Source organism: Larimichthys crocea, chromosome XIII, assembly GCF_000972845.2.
Source record: "Larimichthys crocea isolate SSNF chromosome XIII, L_crocea_2.0, whole genome shotgun sequence".
NCBI classification, from domain to species: Eukaryota; Metazoa; Chordata; class Actinopteri; family Sciaenidae; genus Larimichthys; species Larimichthys crocea.
This window is the reverse complement of record NC_040023.1, coordinates 47782846-47806059: the sequence shown is the minus strand read 5'-3', so window position 1 is coordinate 47806059 and position 23214 is coordinate 47782846. Positions and strand designations below refer to the sequence as shown.

At 41.4% G+C, this 23214-nt stretch overlaps 1 protein-coding gene across 2 annotated transcripts; it reads left to right on the top strand.

The window, feature by feature from the left end:
- Window positions 1-213: 213 nt before the first annotated feature.
- On the top strand, window positions 214-18228 carry col1a2 (collagen, type I, alpha 2). 2 transcript variants are annotated; one of them, XM_019262659.2, is made up of 51 exons: window positions 214-426; window positions 2171-2172; window positions 3191-3202; window positions 3568-3603; window positions 3970-4053; window positions 4724-4780; window positions 4980-5024; window positions 5122-5175; window positions 5336-5389; window positions 5505-5558; window positions 5672-5725; window positions 6171-6224; window positions 6449-6493; window positions 6600-6698; window positions 6944-6997; window positions 7341-7439; window positions 7826-7870; window positions 8192-8290; window positions 8436-8489; window positions 8607-8714; window positions 8818-8871; window positions 9045-9143; window positions 9411-9464; window positions 9612-9710; window positions 9820-9873; window positions 9998-10051; window positions 10187-10240; window positions 10495-10548; window positions 10636-10680; window positions 10900-10998; window positions 11127-11234; window positions 11353-11406; window positions 11510-11563; window positions 12245-12298; window positions 12463-12516; window positions 12642-12749; window positions 12975-13028; window positions 13495-13548; window positions 13670-13831; window positions 13981-14088; window positions 14274-14381; window positions 14597-14650; window positions 14750-14857; window positions 14997-15050; window positions 15181-15288; window positions 15467-15520; window positions 15850-15957; window positions 16106-16349; window positions 16476-16660; window positions 16773-17015; window positions 17166-18228. In XM_019262659.2, the coding sequence occupies exons 1-51, from the start codon at window positions 357-359 to the stop codon at window positions 17310-17312; spliced, it is 4068 nt and encodes a 1355-aa protein (XP_019118204.1). In that variant the 5' UTR covers window positions 214-356; the 3' UTR covers window positions 17313-18228. The 2 variants fall into 2 exon arrangements, with proteins under 2 accessions (XP_019118204.1, XP_027142672.1); XM_027286871.1 differs by lacking the exon at window positions 3191-3202 and having other exon boundaries at window positions 17166-17312.
- Window positions 18229-23214: the final 4986 nt, after the last annotated feature.

Below are 23214 nucleotides of genomic sequence, written 5' to 3'. Positions count from 1 at the left end.
GAATGGATCTAATTAAAACGTTGCACTCGTCATCATCGCCAAAGCTTTGCCAAACGGTTTCTGGTGGAGAGGAGGCTGGGAGATGGAGCACCACATGACTGAGTCTGAGCTGGAGAGGGATGGGAGTCAGATAGGGTTTCTCTTCTCTCATTGGCCAGTGGGCTGACTTTTGACACGCAGACCAGGGACCCTCCTGCCGTATAAATAGGCCTGATAGAACTTTATTATTCTAGCATCACGGCAGCAGGTTTCTGCTAAGTTTGGAGTTACTCTTGTCACCACAACTGTATGCCTGCCTGAAGGTGGTTTAAAAACAAGGGCTCAGCAGCACAAGGAGTCTGCATGTCTGTTTAGACATGCTCAGCTTTGTGGATACCCGGATTCTGTTGCTGCTTGCAGTAACTTCATACCTAGCATCATGTCAATGTAAGTTTGAATATCTGCTCTTTTTTCTGTGATGGATATTTTTTTTTCGGGTCCCAACTGCTTGAGGATCTTGCGCTTGGCTTTTGTTTGGGACTTACATCAAGGTCAACCTGAAGACAGCGTAAAGCACTGCTGAATAAAACTCAACGGATTGAGCTCATGCAGAGGATTCTTCACTTTTTCTTTCGAAGGATACAAATTATAATGATTTGATTAGTTTCCGAGAGGGAGAAGTTGCACTCCTGACAAAAAGAAAAAAGAAAAAAAAAAAGTTTTCTCGCTTTGAAAGAGACTTCTAAATTAGTCGCCTTAATGTCTTTTCAAAACTTTTAATGCATGTGAAGTTATTAAAATAGACTAAAAGTGAATTTTCCTTTAGACAGAGGATGAAAAACGTAGTGGGGCGTTGTACATATTGTTCCATCCAGATGTCCAGGGGATGAAGTTTTATCATAGGAAACTGCAATGTCTCCCCCTGGTGGCCATGGATGCAAACATCTTCTTGGCACTAATTAGATTTCCTCCACTATGAAGAGGGCTAAATCTATTTAACAGAGCTCAAGTACAAGTGAGATTAAATGTGTACATATTTCAGTAGTTTTGTTAAACTAGCCTTGTTCATAACTTTCTGTACAGTTTCAGTTGCCTGATTCATCATGATCTATGTCACAAACAGATTTAAAGATTCAATTACAAGATATGCATTGAGGTCCAAGCTTCGTGGCAACTTTTTTCAGCATTATAGTCGTTTAAATGGAGAGCTAAATAGTCTTACGTCACTTTGGATGTCCAACTGCGCCACCCTGTGGTCTAGATTTGACATGAGGTCTTGGGGTTCATGGGGAGGTCCCAGCTGTGCCCCAGCCTAGCCACGACCAGCTGGTCTAGATTCAGAAAGGACATCTGATGTCCACCTGCAACAAAGTGTGGATGAGAGATAGAAAGATCAGCCATGAACGAAGAATAAAGTTGTCACATCATCCAAATCTAAACTGTTTTAACAATTTTGGGTAGTAAAATTAAATCTAATTTTGTTAACATTTCACCATTTTTAAGACCAAAAATAAGAAACAGAATCTTTTAAAAATATTGCAGGAGATGACAGATTTACATTTCCAAACAGAAATGCTGGAGTTCCTATCTTGTTTGCAGTAGCAGGCCAACTATTCCTGTCCTAAGGGTATGAACTACCTGTTCAGGCCTGTTAGCAGCCGGGGCCTTATCATATGGAATGCTATTGAACACTGATTCGTTAGACAGTTTGCAGACATTTACCAGGCAGAGATAGCCCACAGCCACATGTTTAGACATAAGCTTAGACTTATACTACAGCAAGCGGATAGTTAGTGAATAAACAATTCAGGAAGGATAATTCAATTAGGCTTGACAGATACAAGTCATCAGTGTACTAATGTTCTGACAGTCCCCAACTCTGATACTTTGTTTGTGCCCTAGATGATGTTTGGGCCCCATTTTGTCTTTCACACTCAGCCACAGTTTTCTTTGACTATTATTAGATTTTAACATGGTTAATGTTCACTGTAATTCCCCACTTGATTCAGTTTTACCTCGTCCTATGTGTGCATTTTTTTTTTCAGTGACCTACAGACAGAAGTGGATACAATTAGAAATTTTTGACTGTTTTGTTCTAAAGTTGCTCATCATGTTCTAACGGAGTATTCCCTCTTCTCTCCCCACCCTCTTCTTCTCCATCTTCCTCCTCCTCATCTCTCCAACCCCACAGCGGTTAGTACACATGCATGAAATTATAAAAGCTACATTTCTTAAAGATAGCTTTACCTTTTCCCTTTGCCTTTTTTCCCCCCTTCCAAACGCTGTGAAATATTCCATGAAGGGAGACCTCTCAGTCGGTCTCCACCATTTGAGCAATCTCAGTGATGGCAGAGCATTTAGGAATTTCTACCTCTGAACTAAGTTATTTCTTGCAGTTTTCTCCCTTCCTGTCCCATGAATAGGTGAGGGTCCTATTGGCTAAAGTGTGTGTCAGTGAAAGCTAAAACCACATCTCTGAGGCACCCATGGGGCCTGGTACAAAGGATCCTTTCTCAGGACAGCGAGAAAGGGGCAGAGGGAGGTTTGCCCCTAACAGCTGGCTTTGGGTCAGTTTGGTGTCTTCCTCTGCTCCTTGATTTAGGAAAAAATTTACAAAGGCTGATCTCAGACCAGTTAAATGGTTGAGATCTCCAACATGAAAAAGAAGATGAAAATGACTTAATTATCAATCACTGTAATACTAAGGCCCCTATACTGCAAAGACAGTAACCAAACAAAACCTGATGACGATTCTGCTCATAACTGAGATTGCCATGAAATTACACACCTGTTGGCATGGTGTTTGCAGCATCAGCAGCCACATTTTAATGTTTTAAAAGGTGCATATGCACTGTCTGGTTCTGGTAACTATATTTGTTCCGTGGACTAACATGCTCTTACTGCTAAGAGATTGTTGAGTCTGTTTTGGGACGCTTCTCTGTGCACATGTTGATCATTTAAATCACATGCACATTGCTCTGCTGTTATTTTATTCCTTTATCTGCATGAGCATGTTTTATCTATACTTGTGACAGTGTCACGTAATATGTTGCATGCTCAGCTGGTATTTACAATAGCCACTCACCATTGTGCTTATGCAAAAGATTAGGAAGCTGATTGTTCGATATTGCCTACACGCTTTATGACTTGAGAAACCCTGAAAAGACTGGATGAATAAATTTTACATTTATTTATCTTCTTTTCTATTTAGGTGAGAGTCAAGGTGAGCACATAATGTTGTTCTTATGTGTCATTTAGCACCTACAGTGTGGCATATCAGACAGATACAGCATCATTTAGATAGGAAAAGGTCAGAGGGCATCTTTATGATGTCTATTTACTGAAATGTGTTTTTACCTCTCTTGTCCTCTCATTGCAAGGTCAAGGTGTTTACATGCACATTTTATTACACCAGATCATTTGAATTCAATTCAAATCTGGGTTTTAATTTGCTTTTCGTCACACTTAGCCTAGTTTAGATTAGTGGCAGTGGCATGCCTTGCTAGAGGAATAATTTGGAGCTGTCATGTTGCAAAACGAGCCATTTGTTCTGTGTTTTGGTCTAACTGAGTGATTTTTCTGCTGCAGGGTCCCAGAGGAGACAAAGGACCTCGAGGTGACAGGGTAAGCTGATGTGAAACTCTGCTGCCTTTGATGAAACAAATGTTACCAAAGATGTAATTTAGGCATTTTAAAGCTATATTTTGGATGCATCTTTGGCATTGTGTTTGTCGACGTCACTTGACCTTCTAACCTCAATTAGGCCACACCCCTTTGTTTACATCACCCATAGGCCTAGTGTTTACAGACAGTAGTAAGGTGAATGGATGTTAAGTACTAATATTGACATCTTATAGCAATGCAGTTTGCTATTTTATCTGTGTTTTAATGTTTATGTTAATTTATGGACTAGAATCCGAAACCAACAAGAAATCAGCAGCTGTTTATTCAGTAACAGTATTTACTCACTATATCATCTGTGTTTTACAGGGTCCTCAAGGACCTAATGGAAAGGATGGCAAACCCGGACTCCCTGGCCCCCCTGGCCCCCCTGGTCCCCCTGGACTCGGAGGAGTGAGTCACTGTTTATATTCGCAGAATAAAGCTTCCTGGCTTCACAATGTTTATCTCAAAAGTGGTCCATAATTAAGCACTAGTTATTATTTGACTTCCAGTATTGGATGCAAACAGTTCAGAAAATGCATTAAAACATGTTTGATTTATGAATTTGACCCACATACCCATACCCATTTGGGGTTGCAGGCCATGTTTGTATGCATGATCCTAATGGCCTTTTCTGCTGTGTCACACTTAAAAAAAATGTTTTGATTTGTATGAGCCCACCAAATTGAATTCTTGTCAATGGTGTCGAAACGCCAAGAATTTTTTTTATCTTATTAATGATGTCTTAACCCCATGAACTTTGACCTTTTGTCTTTGACACTGTGGCCAGCACATGGATGATTTGTTTTGATTGGTATTAGTTAAATTTCAAACCCTAAAAAATATAAAATAATATCACATTTGCAAATCAGTCTATAGGTACAAACAAGTCCATAATTTATATTACAAAAATGTTTTTTTCATGGCTGATTACTGTGTTATGCCAATAATATAGGTTTAAACTGTGAACACTGCCGATTATCTGAACTGGATCAGTGCTCTGTTTGTCCAATAGTCTTGTTATATTGTTAAAAGTTTGTCATCATGATTAATTAACCTCTATTTTTGTTCTGTTTAATAGAACTTTGCTGCTCAGTACGATGGTTCAAAAGCTCCTGATCCCGGCCCTGGACCCATGGTGAGGGCTGCTTTCTTTCTGTCACACGCACAACCAGACATACATATAAATACACTATAAAGTCATTGCACAGCTAAGCTGTCAGTTGCTACACATACATTACTACAACATATGGTAGGATAGTTATATCTTGCACATTTGAATTATAATTCCATTCCTGATACAGTTGCATTCACACTAATTTATTTCTCTTTTTCAGGGTATGATGGGAGCTAGAGGCCCCCCTGGACCTCCTGGACCTCCTGTAAGTTCCCACACTTGACCAAAAACTCAACCTGAAACTGCATTTTGTTGTTGCTTTGTAGTCCACATGAAAACTAATAGCTTTTATCATTCAACAGGGATCTCAGGGACACACCGGACACCCTGGTGAGCCCGGAGAGCCTGGACAGCCTGTAAGATTATCCTCCAGAATATTTACAATTATTCAAATTATCATGTGATAATACAACTGCTTTGGAGTCATTTCCTTGTTAGACTCACTAATGAAGTGCCATCATCTTAAAAGCATTTATGACCTTTGAGATTTTAAATGTTTTGGTGTTCTTTCCTAAGGGCCCCGTTGGTGCTCGTGGCCCCCCTGGACCCGCTGGCAAAGCTGGAGAGGACGTACGTATACATTTGTTTTCTACTGCTTTTGTCTAAACGTTTTGTAAAGACTCTGTTTTGTTTTCTTGTAATATACTAATATACTTATACTAATGTCAATTTTGCTGACTCCCAGGGTAACAATGGCAGACCTGGTAAGCCCGGAGATAGAGGTGCCCCCGGCCCTCAGGTAAGAGATGTTCTACAATGCAAGGAGCATGAAACATTAATGGATACAAGCAGCCATCTGGACTGTAAATATGGATTTTGTCTTAGTAATATTTTCTTTGTACTGAATTGCAGGGTGCTCGTGGATTCCCCGGAACCCCTGGACTTCCAGGAATGAAGGGACACAGAGTGAGTGTTGATCTTTTGACCTGAACTTTTCCTGCGTGGTACTTACCTGAATCCCACTCTCTATGCCAGCAAAGCTCCAAAACAGAAAAAAATGAAGGAAGATCCACCTTTGCTGTGTAAAAATAAATGATTTGACACATCAGAACTAGCACAACTGGGATTAATGACTTTTTCTGTCTCCTGGGGTGCAAACTAGAAACTCACTTTAAGGCGATTAGGTATTGGAAAGTATCTTCCATATAAACTAGGATCCTAAACCGCCTGTGAAACCACCTTTAAAGATAGAAAAACTAGCTTGGAGGTCAAACAAGCATTAATCTTGTTTATCCAGTTTATCTAACAAGGATCCCTATCTCCTAACTTTACCCCACATCTCTTCTTTTTTTCATTTAAGAACCAATAGTATGCAATTACATTTTTCATCACTTTCTTTCTATGTTTTCAGGGTTACACTGGTCTGGATGGACGCAAGGGAGAGCCCGGTGCCGCTGGCCCCAAGGTAAGAAGGGCACCTTCCTCATGACCGCAGCAACAAATGTTCCTACTGAGTCCTTTATTCCATGTAGGAGCCCAAATAATTTTAGTCCTGATGTCATGTTGATGTCAGCTTACTGATATGATGGCTATACAGTTGATTTTGGCTCTTAGATTTTACATTTCTCTATTTAAACTTGAGTCACTTTACTTCGTATACCTAATCACCTTCTCCTGTCTCTCCTATAGGGTGAGCCTGGTGCCCACGGAGCTGCTGGAACCCCTGGTCTGGCTGTAAGTTCTAATTAAAGTTTCATTTGCCATAATTTATCATATGCAATTACACAATTGCAGTTGGACACTTTTTCTCATAATTTCTTTTTGTATATCTTCCTGTCAGGGAGCTCGTGGTCTGGCTGGTGAGAGAGGACGTGCTGGCCCTGCTGGCCCTGCTGGTGCTCGTGGTGCTGACGGCAATGTTGGACCTGCTGGCCCTGCTGTGAGTACTGGCCCTTTAAACCACTTATATTGCACTCTAGAGACAGGAATCATAATAATACCTATCCAGAATGCACTTTGTGATTTTGTATGTGTAAGTAATCCATTAAAAAATAATAAAATAATAATGTGTAATATAATACCCAGTATTATGTTATTAAATTGTACCCACAAATATTTTTAAACTTGACCTAAATATAAATTTACATTGGATGTATCCTGATTTCATGCTGTTCTTCTACCCAGGGTCCTCTTGGTGCTGCTGGTCCTCCAGGTTTCCCCGGTGGTCCCGGACCCAAGGTAAGCGCAATGTCACTTTGTGTGGCATTCCCAGAGAGAATAATGTTCATAGTCACACAATTCTCATTAACATATAGTACAAGCAATTTCTTGTATACTATCTCCAGGGGAATAGTTCATACACGAAACAGCTTCAGTAACTGTAGACTATTTTTTATATACTGAAAAAAACATTTCAAACACATTTAACTGAATACACTTGAATACATAACAAGTCCTTCTTTATGCAATACGAGTATTTTGTTTAACTTGCAGAGTAATATTACCAGCCTGCAGGTATTAATGTAGTGCTTTTTGATTTCATTCCATTATTTGATTGTGGATATATTTTTGCCTTTGACAGGGAGAGCTTGGTGCCGCTGGTGCTGTTGGCCCAAGTGGACCTCAGGGAGCAAGAGGAGAGCCCGGTCCCAATGGTGCTGTTGGCCCCGTTGGTCCCCCTGTAAGTACACAAAGATGTTTCTGGTGGTTTAGACTTCCAGGTCACCTTTACCTCACTTTTGACCTGTCCTGGAAATATCATAACCAAAAACATGCTTTATATTTGGTTTTAAGTCTTAATGGTTGTATTGTTAGAAAAGAGATCAATCAATCAATTCCACAACTCTGTTAAATAAGAATGTTGACATTTATATTAAATTAAAAATAATTAATTCAATGATTTGCATGTCTTTGGAAGCAATTGCATTGCTATCCATGGACTTATGCACTAAAAATAAATAATCCTTTACAGAGAAGAATTGCATTATTATTGTATATTCCATTTTTATTTTACTAAGTTTATTTGACAGGAAACCTAATCATAATTTTCTTTTTCTTTCCTTTTAGGGTAACCCTGGTAACAATGGCCTGAATGGAGCTAAGGGAGCTTCTGTAAGTATTTAAGCTGTAGTATTAGAGCATTCATAGGTCAAAGGTCAGTGGGGGTCACACAGAGGTTATAGCAATTAGACATATGCCATGCTGTCCACACAACGCCTAAAATATAGAACATGGTGTAATTTTACTGATAGCAGGATGCAGTTTTACTTAGATTCTTTATTGCAATTGATCAGCATATAGTCTCTTCTATCAAGTGTACTATACAGTATATATATATTTTAGAACACCTGGACATGGGGAAGAGATCAAATAAAGTTAATGTTTCAAGTTAGACTTAAGTGATGCTCACCGGCCTGTCATGGTCCTATTTAGGGTACCCCCGGTGTTGCTGGAGCTCCTGGCTTCCCCGGACCAAGAGGTGGACCTGGACCCCAGGGACCCCAGGGTGCTGCTGGACAAAGAGGCCTTGCTGTAAGTACACAACGAGCACATACACACAGACATACACAAACACACACATCCACTTGGAAGCATACAGATATACATACATATACCCTCATGCAGATGCAGATGGAGCTTTTCATTAATTGCATCTGTGTATCTGTATCTGTTTTAGGGAGATCCTGGTGTTCAGGGTGTCAAGGGAGATGCCGGTCCCAAAGGAGAGCCTGTAAGTTCAAGATCTGATCATATTCTTTAGTTCGAAATTTGACAAAATTGAATCTAAAGACTTCGGTGTGCACGTTTTTTGGCCATTTGCCTTCAACTTCTTTGTTACCTTCCTCAGGGTAACTCTGGAGCTCAAGGACCCCCCGGACCTCAGGGTGAGGAGGGCAAGAGAGGACCCACTGGTGAGCTCGGTGCTACTGGAGTCGCTGGCAACCGTGGAGCTAGAGTGAGTACCAGACCACTGTCTCTAAAGTGCTTGTGGTGCACCCAAAACAGATCCAGCAGTTATGTTACTTACTCTCCTGCTAATGTCTGTTTGTCCCCTTTAGGGTGCTCCTGGCGGTCGTGGTCTGCCTGGCGCTGAGGGAAGAACTGGCCCAGTTGTAAGTTGTCTATCAGGAATTCTCACTCCACCCAAATGCACTTTAAAAGCACACATCTATATTTAATTATCCGGATAACAAGTTTTCTTCTACTTTAAAATAGAGGCAACATTTAGTCATAAGATGAAACTTCCTCCTCATTTCTCTTCAACCTCTTTTTTTCCCTCTCGTAGGGTATGCCCGGTGCCCGTGGATCCACTGGTGCAGCTGGACCTCGTGGACCCCCTGGAGATGCTGGTCGTGCTGGTGAGCCTGGCGCTGCTGGTCTCAGGGTGAGTCTTTTGCTAAGTTCTAGTTTTGAACAGTACAAGAGGGATCTAAATTCTCTGAATCTACTAGATCACAGAAACACCTCAAGGGGAGAACAGGCCTGTGGCTTGTATTCGAATGGATGAGTTAGAATAGATTGGAGCAATAGTGCTGTAATGGTTTTTGTTAAGGCTGCTGATATTGTAGACAAGAACTTGATGAAAGGAGCAGCTCTAACATTAATGATAATACATAGATCTTAATGCCTGACTTGTGTTTATTTTCCACAGGGTCTCCCAGGAAGCCCCGGAAGCTCTGGACCCACAGGAAAGGAGGGACCTGCTGTGAGTAAATCAGAATTTTGCTAATTTTAAGGACATAGACAATCCCATTGGTCTCTGTACTGTTATTTTTTATTTATTTACTGATTATATTCGCTCAAATAAAAGCAGTAACTCACTTCCTGCTATACTTCCTTTTTCCTTCTCCAGGGTCCTGCTGGACAAGATGGCCGCACTGGACCTCCCGGCCCAACTGGACCCAGAGGCCAGCCCGGAAACATTGGTTTCCCCGGACCCAAGGGACCATCTGTAAGTAGAAATAAAGCAAAGACTGGAAAATGGGCATTTGGAATTTTTTTTTTTTCTGTTTTTCTAGTCTATCATAACCTGTGGTTAACCTACTTTTTACCTCCTTCAGGGTGAGCCTGGCAAGCCCGGAGAGAAGGGAGCCACTGGCCCCGCTGGACTGAGAGTAAGTTAAAAAAAATACCCACTAAGTGTGTACTACATATTCCAGTGTAGCTCACTAATAAAACATTTTAAACATTTAAACCATATGTCAGAATATGTTATCATGTTCCTATCATTGTGTTTAGGGAGCCCCTGGACCTGATGGCAACAATGGAGCAACCGGACCCGGTGGAGTTGTTGTAAGTATCCTTAAATACAGCATTCATATCACATCCCATTAATGGTAAATGCCCCTTTTTCTGAAAAATGTAGACAACATTTATTATATGATTTTGTTACTTTAACCATCAGTGTGCCTTTCTTTCTCCCTACAGGGTAATGCTGGTGAGAAGGGAGAACAGGGACCTGCTGGAGCTCCTGGTTTCCAGGTATGGATCTATCATTTGACTCTCTAGAGACAATTTAGAGCAAATTTACAGAGGGTAACTTCACCTTCCAGGTTTGCTTTCAGTAATTCAGAAATTCAGCGCATTGTTTTACTGTCAATGGCAATGTTGTGATTTCTTGTTGATTAACACCAAGAAACATTGATATTACCTTTATCTTAGGTGTCCTTTTATATAGTAGTGTCTGTATAAATGGCCGTGTTGATTGTTACATTGGTCGCTTTGTAATCTTGTAGGGACTGCCTGGCCCCGCTGGACCTGCTGGAGAGGCTGGCAAGCCCGGAGACAGAGTAAGTAATGGACCATGTTATACTGTCAAACCATAGAAATTGTAGAATAAGTAGCATATGTTTAACTCACTATTTGTGTCACCATAGGGTATCCCAGGAGACCAGGGACTTGCTGGAGCTGCTGGTGGCAAGGTAGGTTCACCTGTTTATGCCTTTGTTCAGGGTCTATATGCATCAACAGATTTTTCAGTTCTACTAAGACGCCAAAACATTCAAATTGTTAGAATTCTGCCAAACATAAACTTTCACATTGTGGCAGGGTTACCCTTCCATGTATATAATAAAAAATACATATACACACACTAAACCAGAGCAGCCAAAAACACTGACGCTCGCTGTGTGTTACCCCAGGGAGAGCGTGGAAACCCTGGTGCTGCTGGAGCTAGTGGACCTCAGGGACCAATGGGATCCCGTGGACCCGCTGGAGCCCCTGGATCTGATGGTGGCAAGGTAAGATGATGAAAATCCTTCAGAATTAGAATATTTCATTGTCACACTAATATATGAGATCATGCATTTATGGAAGCATGTGTGTTTTAGGCAAAAAATATACCATAGTTTGTCATGTCTCTTTCCAGGGAGAGCCCGGTTCTGCTGGAGCTGCTGGTGCCGCTGGACACCAGGGACCTGGTGGTATGCCCGGTGAGCGTGGAGCTGCTGGTCCCCCTGGAGGCAAGGGAGAGAAGGTAAGCTCCAAAATAAATCAGGATTTTTGTCCCTCAAAATAAATAATTTGTCAGTGGGAATACATTGCTACTCTATCATGCATCATCATCCACCCCTTCCCCTCTCTGTCTCTTATAGGGAGAGCCTGGACACAGAGGACCTGACGGTAATTCTGGCAGAGATGGTGCCCGTGTAAGTTAAACTTCCTGAATTCATCTTAGAATACTTGATATGAAAATCATATACTCAGTTTCAGAACCTTGGTCATAATGTTGTCTCCTCTTCTTATTTCTAGGGTATGCCCGGACCTGCTGGACCTCCTGGACCCACTGGAGCCAATGGTGATAAGGTAAGTAGGATATTATTTAGCACAGAACAAATACACAAAGCAAAATGACACAAACCGTTAGAAAAAAAGGTGTTTAGGATGTACACTGTAACACAGATTCATTCTGCTTTTTTTTTTTTTTTTTTTTTTTTTACAAGCTTACAAAAATGGCCGCCTCCTACATGATTCAAAATGGCTGACACACTTTCGTACCAATGACCTACAATAAAAAAACGTCAAAGACATGTTGAGATCAAATCACAGGCAGAAACTTTCTTGGCGGACCAATCGACTCCATATCTTTGGATATTTTATTTGTGTGTAGGAGAAGACTACAGCCCACAGTAGCATTGTATCTGAAGCAAGAACCTCAACACTGCCCCCTGATGGCTGTGTTATAAAATTACAACAATGACTCCACTGTAACATAATCTAGGATGGAATTGGAATAATTCTAAATATTGTTTTTTGGGTTTTTTGTTTGTTTGTTTTTTGCATATTCAGATGCAAAATAATGACACTGCATTTCATGTAGCATGATGAATGCCAAGAAAAAATAATGGATTATGTTTTGTAGTGTAGCATTCACATCAACTGATCTGGTCTTGTTGACCAAAAATTGAGACTTTAACCAACCACTTGAATTTATGGATGGATGGAACAATGCACAACTAATGAAGCACTCAATGTTCTCTTCTCCAGGGTGAGAGCGGTGCCTTCGGACCTGCTGGACCCTCTGGACCTCGTGGAGCCCCTGTAAGTAGCTGTGGCTGACTTCCTTCATTATAATAAATATCACCCATTTAACCATATTCACCCTGTAAATCAACCACTAACATAAATATCAGATAAAGTCTTTAAGACATAGTGTTTGTGCACAGTATAAACAGTCTTTCTGACTGACTACTTGTTGTCCACAGGGTGAGCGTGGAGAGGTTGGACCTGCTGGAGCTGCCGGATTCGCTGGACCCCCTGTAAGCCAGCAGTCAATCACCTTGCAATACAACATACACAAAGCCTGTCCAAGTAGCAGGATATGATTATCATACATACACAAACTCAGATTTTGACCCATCCTTTTTACTTTTCCTCCCTGCAGGGCGCTGACGGTCAGACCGGAGCAAGAGGAGAGCGTGGACCTTCTGGTGGAAAGGGAGAAGTTGGCTCCGCTGGCCCTGCTGGACCCGCTGGACAGTCTGGACCTGCTGTTAGTACCATTTACACACACAGTTGCATTACTACTTGGCAAATCAAATCTGACCAGGATAGATTAGATATACCAGGAGCAGCAGAAGGTTACTCAGATATCAGACAAATATCAGGTTGTTCTAGCTTTGCATTCAGATTATATTAAACCTCTCTGGGCTAAAATGACAAGATGAGATATGAACAAATATATAATGGTGTGTGAATTCCTTGTCTGTTCGTCTAGGGCCCTACCGGTGCTGCTGGACCTACTGGTGCCCGTGGAGAAACTGGCCCCGCTGTGAGTATTAATATATGAAAAATAATTCCACCAAATTCCACTTATTGCATCCATAATCATGTAAGGACAATAAAAACACCACAGTATACATGAACACATATTTATTCAGTATTGCATAAACATTTACCTGCCACACTCACACACCTACTCACTTCAAAGCCCTCCACATCAAGTAAAAGCTAATAGATGATGTAGTGACTGGAAACTAAAATAAAAATTCGAATCGAATTAGCCAATTTCTTTGACTCTATTATTGAGAATAAATCAGATTTAGCTAAATATACCATACAATTGTAGCAGTACCACTTACTACAAACTCATCTTTTCAATTTTTCACCTGTGCTTCTTGGCCAAAAAATACCCTCATCCTGTCTCCGATGTCCAGTGATGCAGACATAGACGTACACAGACAACACTACACATTCCTGATGGTCACTGCAAACTCACTGTGTGTTTTCAATGTCAGGGTTTGACTGGTTTCCCTGGTGCTGCTGGCAGAGTTGGTGCTGCTGGTCCCGCTGTGAGTATTGATTTGCAATCAATAGTAAACACACCCACATACAAACCCATACTGAATATGCTGAATTACATACGTCACTTACACATACACCGTTATTCACATACTCTTCCTCTTTTCTTAGGGTATTGTTGGACCTCCTGGTGCTGTTGGTCCCGCTGGTAAGGATGGTCCTCGTGGACTCCGTGGTGATTCTGGTCCCGCTGGTCCTTCTGGAGAGCAGGGCATGGTTGGACCACCTGGTCCAGCTGGAGAGAAGGGACCCAGTGGAGAGTCTGGACCCCCTGTAAGTTTTCAGTCAAAATTATGACACTATAGAACACTGAAATTTTAAAAATAAAAGTAGTTACACCTGAGCTTTTATCGGTATTACTGTCATACAGGTCCAAAGATCTCCATCCTCAATGCATTGATCTGTGGTTTGTCTCTGTTTAGGGTGCTCCTGGTGTCCCTGGTTCCGGTGGACCTCTTGGTCTTCAGGGATTCGTTGGTCTGCCTGGTGCTAGAGGAGATCGTGGTTCACCTGGTGGTGCTGGTGCTCTGGTAAGTACAAATTTATACTGAGTACTAGTACTTCCCAAAGATTCACTCAGAACTGTTTTCCAATTTATTTAAACCTATAAAAGCCTTCACCACCCACATGATGCCCAAACATGTCCCAAACATGCATTGTATCACATTCTCTGTATGAAGCCTGACCCATAAATTTTCTCTGCATCCTATGACAGGGAGAGGCTGGTAGAGTTGGACCTGCTGGTTCCCCTGGAGCCCGTGGTCCTCCTGGAAACATTGGCCTGCCTGGTATGACTGGACCTCAGGGAGAGGCTGGACGTGAGGTAAATATTGAGCATCCCAATTACACGCACTGCAATAATCTGTTATCCGTTATAAGTGCAGAGAGAGTATCAAAATATCCTGAGTAGAAGTATTGTTGCTGAACTGTAACTATAAGTTTAATCTGGTTGACTCAGTAGAGTAAATGTACAAAAACAATTCACAATTCCATAGCCTGATATCTGGATGTAACAGAACATTGTATTTAAATCTATAGGGTAACCCTGGTAACGATGGACCTCCTGGCCGTCCTGGTATTCCTGGATTCAAGGTAATGCCCTTTCATACACATTAAATCATGTTTGCATACAGAATACACACACATAAACTGTGCTCTGACCCGCATCTGCCATTTTTCACCATTTTTCAGGGAGACCGTGGTGAGCCTGGATCACCTGGTGCCATGGGACTTGCTGGTCTCCCCGGACCTGCTGGACCCACTGGAGCTGTTGGCAGAGCTGGAGGCCGTGGAGAGGCTGTAAGTACAGCTACTACTGCATTTTTTTATTATTATTATTGTCCTCACTGAATTATCATTTCCAAGTAGCAACCATCTGCAGGGTACAATCATCAGCTTGCTTCACTCACCCTTTATTCTTGCCTTTCCTTGTCTCTAGGGCCCAGGAGGTCCCGCTGGACCTGTTGGCGCCGCTGGAGCTAGAGGTGCCCCTGTAAGTATAATAAATCCATATACTCATAGAAACAGCACATAGTACACCAGTGTGCCACATCCATATAAACTGTGTCCTATTCTAACGCGATGTTTCTGGCCGTGTGTTCATTTGTGTGTGCATGTTATAGGGACCCGCTGGACCCCGTGGTGAGAAGGGAGTTGCTGGAGAAAGAGGAGAGAGAGGCATGAAGGGTCTGCGTGGACATGCTGGTCTCCAGGGAATGCCCGGACCTTCTGTGAGTAATAGCCCACAGTCATATTGCACACAAAATATGTAAACGTACAGCTACATGCACTGATATTTACCTGATACATATAGATTCCAATACATTGCAGAGCTGGCATTTGTAAGTACACCATAATGTAAACATTACATCCAGAGAAATATCCATGATGCACTTTGTCTCCCCACAGGGACCTTCTGGTGATACTGGAGTTGCTGGACCTCACGGACCTGCTGGACCCAGAGTGAGTTGAATCCTAATAATCCACAATACACCAGTAGTTTCCTTGTTCCAACAGTATTTAAAGGGGCGCTATGTCCCAAATTCTTACACACAAGCTAGTAGTTAGTAGAAATTGAGATACGATGGCAGAGAAGGTATCTAGGACTGTTCCGACGAAGCACATTCGGAGTTCTTGTAACATTTCTAAAGGTGACAGAACATTTTTAACTTTCTTTTTCTGATCCCGAAAGCACCTAACGCAGGAGATACTGTAATTTATAGTCATATGTGATGCAGGATTTCCAATAAAAGACAATGTGTAACTGTGTCATTTGATGATCTCCTCTTCAGGGACCTGCTGGACCCCACGGACCCGCTGGTAAGGACGGCAGAGCTGGCGGCCATGGTGGTATGGGTGCTCCTGGTGCTCGTGGACCTCCTGGATACGTTGGACCTTCTGTAAGAACATATTTTATCTTCATCTGCTCTAATACAGAATTTGTCATTTTTTTTACAGTTTAGCTAAAGTTTACATCAAAGGATCCTATGCAAAGGATCCAGCTGCAACTATAATATATGGATAATTTCACTCTCTTATTCATATTAGGGTCCCCCTGGATCTCCTGGTCTGCCCGGACCTCCCGGCCCCGCTGGTGGTGGATATGATGTGTCCGGATACGATGAGTACAGAGCTGATCAGCCTGCTCTGAGAGCCAAGGACTACGAGGTCGATGCCACCATCAAGTCCCTCAACACTCAGATCGAGAACCTGCTCACCCCTGAGGGATCCAGGAAGAACCCTGCCCGCACCTGCCGTGACATCAGACTCAGCCACCCCGAGTGGACCAGTGGTAAGCTCAAATTAATATGATAAAAACAATGGGGCAAATATACCCCTACATTTAGTATGGTTTAGATGTCTTTTGGAGCCCATATATAGTAGAGCAAAAGAACAACCGTTTGACCTTTTTTTGTAGGATTCTACTGGATTGACCCCAACCAGGGTTGCACCAATGACGCCATCAAGGTCTTCTGCGACTTCACCACCCGCGAGACCTGCATCTATGCCCACCCTGAGAGCATTGCACAGAAGAACTGGTTCAGAAGCACCGAGGCCAAGAAGCACGTCTGGTTCGGAGAGACCATCAATGGCGGTACTGAGGTGAGCATCTACAGAGAGGAGATATATTTTACTCTATGAGCACATAATGACAAATGTACACAGATGTTATATTTTCTATATTTTAAACATTGTCTGTCCTCCTTTCCTTCAGTTTACCTACAACGATGAGACCATCAGCCCCCAGAGCATGGCCACCCAGCTCGCCTTCATGCGCCTGCTGTCCAACCAGGCTAGCCAGAACATCACCTACCACTGCAAGAACAGCGTTGCCTACATGGATGGTGAGAGCGGAAGCCTGAAGAAGGCTGTGGTGCTCCAGGGCTCCAACGATGTGGAGCTGAGAGCCGAGGGCAACAGCCGCTTCACCTTCTCCGTGCTGGAGGATGGCTGCACTGTGAGTAGCTTCTTCAGTTTCTTTCTTTGGTTGTTCCTGTTGCCTTCATTGCTTGAGTTTCATTCTTTCTCACAATACAAAGAGGTGATTTGTGTTTTTTTTTGCCACGATTCTAAAATGAGGTTTCCTTTTCTTTCATCACACCTGCAGAGACACACTGGTGAGTGGAGCAAGACAGTGATTGAGTACAGAACAAATAAACCATCTCGCCTGCCCATCCTCGACATTGCACCTTTGGACATTGGTGGAGCTGAACAGGAGTTTGGTTTGGACATTGGCCCAGTCTGTTTCAAATAAATAGACTCATGATAAATTAACACCAAAAAAGAGAGAAAGAACGAAAAAACAAAATCTCTGCCCTTCTTTCTGTGTTGTTTTTTTTATACTGAATGCTGATTTCTCTCTGCGCATCCACTTGCTTAAGATGGGCAACTATCTGAGAGGACTGAACGGACTGAACGGAGCGTTTGTGCAATGCAAATTAATACAGCAACCCAAAGGGACGCGGGAAAACACCTTGTTGTGGGACATCATGTCATCCTTTTGTAAAAAATAAAAGAAGTGTAATAAAAACGCTGAAAGTATGCATCACTTTGTGGTCTTTGTATATCTTCCAAAGAGGAGGTTTAAAACCACAATTTCCATGAAAAAAAGGTTTAAACTACCTCATGCCTGTACCTAAAGAAAATACTATTGACAAAACCTGGGTCCACAACAGAGATGTTAAGACTTCTAATGCTTCAAGCTTTGTCTCGTATCGGAAGGTGCTCATTTACTTGAAGCAGAGATCTATGGTGCTATTATGCAGCTGTGGAGCAAACCACTTTTTTACTGTATTACTTTGTATTGACCTTTGAGGAGTCTTGAATTCGTCCCCTGATGCTCCCCCACTTTAAGCAGGTGGAATGTTTCTAAACCTGATGTCTGGTTTTTGTTTTGTTTCATTTCGTTTTGTTCTTTTTTTGTTTTGTCTAGAAGGTTTTTTTTTTTTGTTTTGGTTTTTTGTTCAGGCTTTTTTTACTCTTCAAACCCCACACAGAGTGTTCATACTGACAGCACATATTTCACCCAATTCTGAATGGTTTTTAGGCGGCCTCTCTCTCTCTCAAAAAATGACACCACAAAGTCTATTGTACCTATTTTGTATATGTGAGATGTTTAAATAAATTGTGAAAAGTTCTGAAATAAAGCATGTCCAATGTTCCAAAACACACTACTCAGTGACTTAAGTGCTTTCATGTTTTGATGACACCATTGAAGGTGTGTCACTGTATTTTGGTTCCAGTTTGGTTGATGATTTACATATCATCACTGACTTAAACATCTTCCTGTTATGGAAGCACAGCCATATCTTTATTTACCATCCCCCCTTTTCTTGCTTTTCAACGGTACATCCAATTTTAATGTACAGTAACTTTCTGTTGACACTGTCCATGCCAATGTGTGATTACTAACGTGCATTGTTTCTTGTAAATATGCATCCTCTGATGTTGCTTTTCCTTGCATAATACAGCTTTTGCATCCAAATAAATTTCTGTGATTTGGATCAAGACTTGGATTGCAGTGATGCATGCACACCAATATGAATTAGATTCAATATGGCAACATGGCATTACTGAAGAAACCACTTGTTTTGTCACTTTGTCAGAGGCTGAGAATCAGTGCGAGTTCAGTGTGTTGAGGAAACTGGGATATGCAACTTTCTGAAAATTGTGATTTAATTATATCTCCAGAAGCCGCTGGAGTTAGAGGCATCAAAGGTCACTTGCGTCACTATCTATAACCACTAGAGGGCACTATGGTACGTTTTATTAGCATCCCTAATTTAGCCTGAGAGGCAGTCAAATGGACACTGTGGATTTTTGACCACTGAGCAGCAAAGACCTGGATGCCTTGGATGCATCTAAAGGTCTACATTATCTTATATATAAAACCAACTATATTCAACCTTCAGATTGGACCTTCAATGCTACAGACATCAGGATACAAACACACATAGTATTTTCTGTTGATGGTGGTGGAGTACATTTACTCAAGTACTGTACTACAAGTTCAATTTTGAAATATTTTTGCTTTTCATTTCATGCTCCTTCTTCTAACTTCACCACATTTCAGATGACAATATTTTACCCTTTTTTCTGTTCGCACTATATTTGTCTAGGAACTAGACTTACTAGTTGCTTTGCCAGTTGCATGCATAATTGTAACCTGAAATGCACAATATTATGGCTGGACTAACATGTTCGTTGGCCCTTGGAGCAAGAATTTTCTGTTGGGATCTTTTCCTCCTTCATTCTATGCCCCAAACCTAGTGATTAACCAGTCCCCTTTTGCTTTTACTACTGTTACCAGGGTTGCTGTACTGTATCAAACGCATCTTTATTCAGGGATAGGCACCATGTGAGTACAGTACAGGCTAACTAAACTAACAAAAGTTTAGACCTAAAATTTGACTTTATCACAGGACCACAAGGATATGGTACAATGCAGGACCCACTTAAGTTGATAGTGTACGTCAGGGGACTAAATCTGCAATTAATGAAACCGCATACAACATACAAGTAGCACAGTGAAGGTTTTCACGTGATACCAGGTTGGGATCTGCAGGCTTGCGGGTGTCCTGTAGCAGAAACTGTAGCAGATGTCCTCTTTGTAACCTAGCCTTGCCCAAAGGTATAGAAGTAAAGAAGCATAATAGGTAGTTTTACTGTACTTTAAGCACATTTTGTAAAAAAAAAAATAGTAAAACATTTGAATGTAGGATATTTAATTGTAACAGGATATTTTTACACTACAGCTTCTTTTTACTTCTTTTTAGGATCAGAGTACAGCTTTTACTTTTCTGACTCAATACAAACTTATTTTAAATAGGTGCACTTCAAAATAATAGCTGTGAGAAAAGGAGGCCTTTATTTGTCCCTTGCAGTACAAGTAAAGTGGCTAGTATGTAAAGAATGTGACAGCAGAGTGCAGTGAAGTGAGAGACTACACTGACTGCAACAGAAAACAAAGTGCAAGCATCTCAGTGGACAAACATAGTTCAATAGATTACACGTAGGTTATATGACTTTTAGCGGCCTCTATCTGTGGCCAGTGGGAACTGCATGTACTGTACAACATTCATTCCCAATAAGGGTTAATTAAATTAATATTAATAATAATAACAATAATAACGATAACAACAACAACAACAACAATAATAATAATAATAATAATAATAAATAAGTTAAATAACTACTGCAATTTACAAATCCGAAGTGGAGTTTCACATTACCTAAAAAACAGGAAACAGCTTTGGGATTCAATAATTCTTCAGCAAAAGCAACAATTTTCTTTTGAATGTTTTTTTTGGTTTAAAATTTTTTAATTACATTCTACAACATAGTCTTTAACAAAACTTTGACCAGTGGTATTTTCCCTGCAGTCTCTTTTAGAAAATGCTTACTGTAAGATTGAATGGAAAGCCACATCTAAAAGACTAATAACAATACATTCTTTCTTTGATGGACATTCATTCCAGCTGCCTGAAGACTTATCAATAGTTTTGTATTCTCAAACATCAACACAATGAAGAGAGAGTGGTGCAAGATTAGCCACTCCCTGTTTCTAGGCATCTGTGCATGTTTGTGGTCGTATGAGCATTGAATGAGCAAGCACCCACCATTTCTATCTGGCTATGATGGAGAGAAGTCACAGAAAGTTTACATGTCAGGTATACTGAGTGTCAGATGAATCATTTAGTTAAAGATTAGCCTGATCTGCCCACTCAGTTAGCGTACATTATGTTTGTGACATACACTGACTCTTCATTTTACATGGACAGAAGTCTCATGTGAAAGTCCTGCGTTTGATCCACCCATCCACTCCAATGACCTCCCTGTGTGAATTTTCTCACCTCATATAACATTTGCACATTAAATCACATGCTTCCTCTGCACAGTGTAAAAGTCAGTAGAGAATAATTGGTGTGAAATGACACATGGAAAGCAAAAAAAAAAAGGTGTGTTATTCAGACACTATTTTGTCAGCATTATCATGCCAAGAACCTACAAGAGAAGAACAAACTGGGGCTTAATATTCCTTGAAGAGATGGAGAGAGAAAGCATTAATATTATCTATATAACAAGGGTGAAAATGCATCTGATCTGTGGCAAAAGAACAATAATAACAGGTACATAAACAGAAAGGAGGTAAAGGAAATAAAAAAGGATGCTGAATAGTGTTTTTTGTGGCTTTAGTGGCTGACTTTGGGCAACATGGAGGGTACACAAGTCGCCAGTTTATCACAGGGCACATTCACACCATTCACACTCACCAATTAAGATTATGTCTTCGGACTATGGGAGGAAGCCAGAGTACCCCGAGAGCTCCACAACACCACAGAGAAGCCTTTCTGTGTAGATTTGAACCAGGAACCTTCTTACTGCTAGGCCACAGTGCAAAGAACTGCCCAGGTTGTTAAAGGGCTATCTTTAAAAGGAAAATGCATTATTAAATTAGGCAAAAAAATAAATAAATAAAGTTGGGCTTTTAGAAACGAGGTAAGTGATTTTTCTGCTCATGTTGGGGTATTTTTGTTTCACTGATTTTTATTGTTATTTTTGCATATACAAACAAAACAAAGAAGAATCTTCATGTTTAAATCTAATCTATTTTTCCCACTTCTTCTTTCAATCTTAAAGAAAAAAGTCACTTTTTCCATCATGAATATTTCCTGTACTAACTACTGACTCTGTCTGGGTGGGTCCATATCAAGCCATTTTAATCTGCTCATGTTTAAGTTTAAAAGTCAAATGGTCAACTTACCTCAAGATCAATTTGCCCCTAAGTTGGGACAAGCTTAGGGCACTATTTTCTGAATTTCTGAAGTCATATTTGACGACATACATTCTTAATGAATGAACTGATAGGAGACGTCCTGAAATAAGGGTATATGGTTTAATTGTCTTTAAGGTTTAATTCTTTTTTTCTTTTGCTAAAGGACAGCATAAATACAAATTACCCCATTGTGCCCTACCAGTACCCCACACGGGTGCCGCCAGGAATTTTGGGCCCCATGACAAAGAAATCAAATTGCGCCCCCTCTGTGCAACTGTTGTCCCCACATCTCTAGGACCTAACTTTCCCATTTCCCATCTCTAGGACCTAACTGCCCGGTAGATGATGCAGCCAGAGACGCGCCACCGCTAGACTGCACAGGTGCTTGTTGTCATGGAGGAGCAAAGATGGCGGTCCTGGCTTATAGCCTGGGCATGTGACAATAGGAGCACATGTGAACAGTGTCAAAAGAGACATCCAACATGTCTACACAACGACAATTTCAAAGAACATCAAAGGTCAGCACCCCCTAGAAGAGACTATAACTTAAGGGACAAAGTGGAAACCAAAGAAATAGCTGCAAAAGCAACCACCAAACGAGTCATGCAAAGGGGCCCAGGCACACACACCTCCTCAACTGTACCAGTTTTAATCTCACCCACTGAACAGCCAGATCAGGAAGTTCTTGTCTACGCACTCCTAGACACACAGAGTGACACAACATTCGCTCTGGACCAAGTGGCTCAAGACCTTGACACAAACAAAGAGAAGATCAGCCTGCAGTTATCTACAATGTCCGCAAGGTCAACAATAATACCCTGCCAGAAACTAACAAATCTACAAGTGAGAGGATACAACCTGGAGAAAAGAATTCCATTGCCACCACTGTTCACACCTGAGTTCATTCCAACTTCCAAAACTGCTCTGAAATGGCCTCATCTGGTACAACTGGCAAATAAGATCCCTCCACCTTTGGACTGCGAGGTTGGTCTTCTGATCGGCTATGATTGCCAACAAGCCCTTCTCCCAAAAGAGATTCTGCCTGGAGAAGAGAATCAGCCATACGCAGCCATACGCACAGCACCGATCTTGGCTGGAGCCTTATCGGCTGCTCAAATCCAGTGAGCAACTATGGTGATGCAAAAGGAATCAGTCACAGAATCCTAGTACGAGAAGTGACACCTGCTGTGCCGGCATCTGCTGACTGTGCCTTAAGGGGAACGCCTGCAATACAGCTGAAAGAGTCTAGCTGGTTGAAAGGACCCAGCTTCCTTTGGCAGCAAAATCTGTCATGTGAAGATGAAATGGTGGGAGAAGTCGAGGCAACCAACCCTGAGCTTCGCAAAGCCTATTCCCATGTGGTCAAGACAAAGAAAATGAT